The following is a 1,262-nucleotide window of genomic DNA, read 5'->3' as shown; positions in this document are numbered from 1 at the left end:
TTTTTTTTTTGAATGAATGTTAAATTTTATTCATCAAAAAACCCTTATTAAATCAAGTGCATCCTTTGTGATAAAGAAATTACAACTTTTTAATCAAAATTTCAAACTCAAAATTTCACCCTCAAAAACTTCTGCTCAAACTCTAGTAGCAAACCAGAACTGCAAAGCTCCCTCCATACCTCCAATCCTTTTAGTTTGCAAAAGACTAAGTTTGTTGAGAATGTCTTTATCAACCAGTTTCTTCAACACTGATAAGGACATAAGCTGATCTCCATGCTTCACCTTGTTCCTCTCCCTCCAGACAGCATACACCACAGCTTGCAATGCATATCTAATGCAGAAAAGCTTTCTCTTGTCCCGTATCCCATCAGTAATCAAGAGCATAATACTTGACCATCGATTAGTATAAGAGCTTCTAAGGACACCTCTAATCGTATGTTCCCAAATCTGAGATGAATAAGAACATTCAAAAAAGAGGTGATCCCTTGACTCTGATGCACTCTTACACAACACACATGTTGAGTCAGCTCCTGGATTCCAACTCGATATCCTGTCCATCGTAGATAGCCTATTCAAAGTTGCCAACCACATAATGAAAGCGAACTTAGGAGTTGCTTGGGAGAACCAAACACCTCGAGACCATCTGCACTTATCCTTCTGCTCTCTTAACAACTTCCAAGTCTCCTGAGTAGAAAATAAATGCTTAAAACCAGACTCTCGCTTCCAAAGACTAATGTCCAGCTCTTCCACATTCAAAGAATCTGTCAAAGCATTTAATTCATTTTCAATACTCATTAGCAGCGGAGTATGATGCCTTCTTCTTCTACGGGACTCAAGAATAGCATCTTCCACAGTAGCATCGTTTCTTATACCCATATCAATAATACCCCTCCTCCCTATAAGGACAGAAAGAGCACTCCCCTGATCCGACCAGCTATCATACCAAAATGATGTGTGTCTTCCATTTCCAATTTTTTTCCTGTAGAATACTCTTGCTACCTCTCTCAGCTTCAACAATTTTCTCCATATCTAAGAGCCTGCTTGAGTTTTAATACTCACTTCCCAAAAAATTTTCTTCTTCAACAGATTTTCTTTAATCCATTTACCCCACAAAGAATCACCAGTGAGCATCCTCCATATAATTTTCAATCCATAGACCTTGTAAATATCTTTAAGAGCTCTCAGCCCTAATCCTCCTTCCTCCTTAAGCCTACAGATATCTTTCCAAGCAACTTTAGCTTATGATGTTCTCAGCTCAGGAC

General features: G+C 38.5%; 1 protein-coding gene across 1 annotated transcript; it reads right to left on the bottom strand.

Moving 5' to 3' along the window:
- Nucleotides 1–135: 135 nt before the first annotated feature.
- On the bottom strand, nt 136–876 carry LOC106319841. Its single transcript, XM_013758241.1, has one exon. The coding sequence runs from the start codon at nt 874–876 to the stop codon at nt 136–138; it is 741 nt and encodes a 246-aa protein (XP_013613695.1).
- Between the last annotated feature and the right edge of the window lie 386 nt (nt 877–1,262).

The sequence above is a fragment of the Brassica oleracea genome, unplaced genomic scaffold, assembly GCF_000695525.1.
Source record: "Brassica oleracea var. oleracea cultivar TO1000 unplaced genomic scaffold, BOL UnpScaffold00640, whole genome shotgun sequence".
NCBI lineage: Eukaryota > Viridiplantae > Streptophyta > Magnoliopsida > Brassicales > Brassicaceae > Brassica > Brassica oleracea.
Note: the sequence above shows the minus strand (reverse complement) of the source record. Positions and strands in the feature narration are given on the sequence as shown.

Bases quoted from the DNA above. Each gene is read 5' to 3' on its own strand.
- LOC106319841 (XM_013758241.1), bottom strand. From the start codon at position 876: ATGGGTATAAGAAACGATGCTACTGTGGAAGATGCTATTCTTGAGTCC.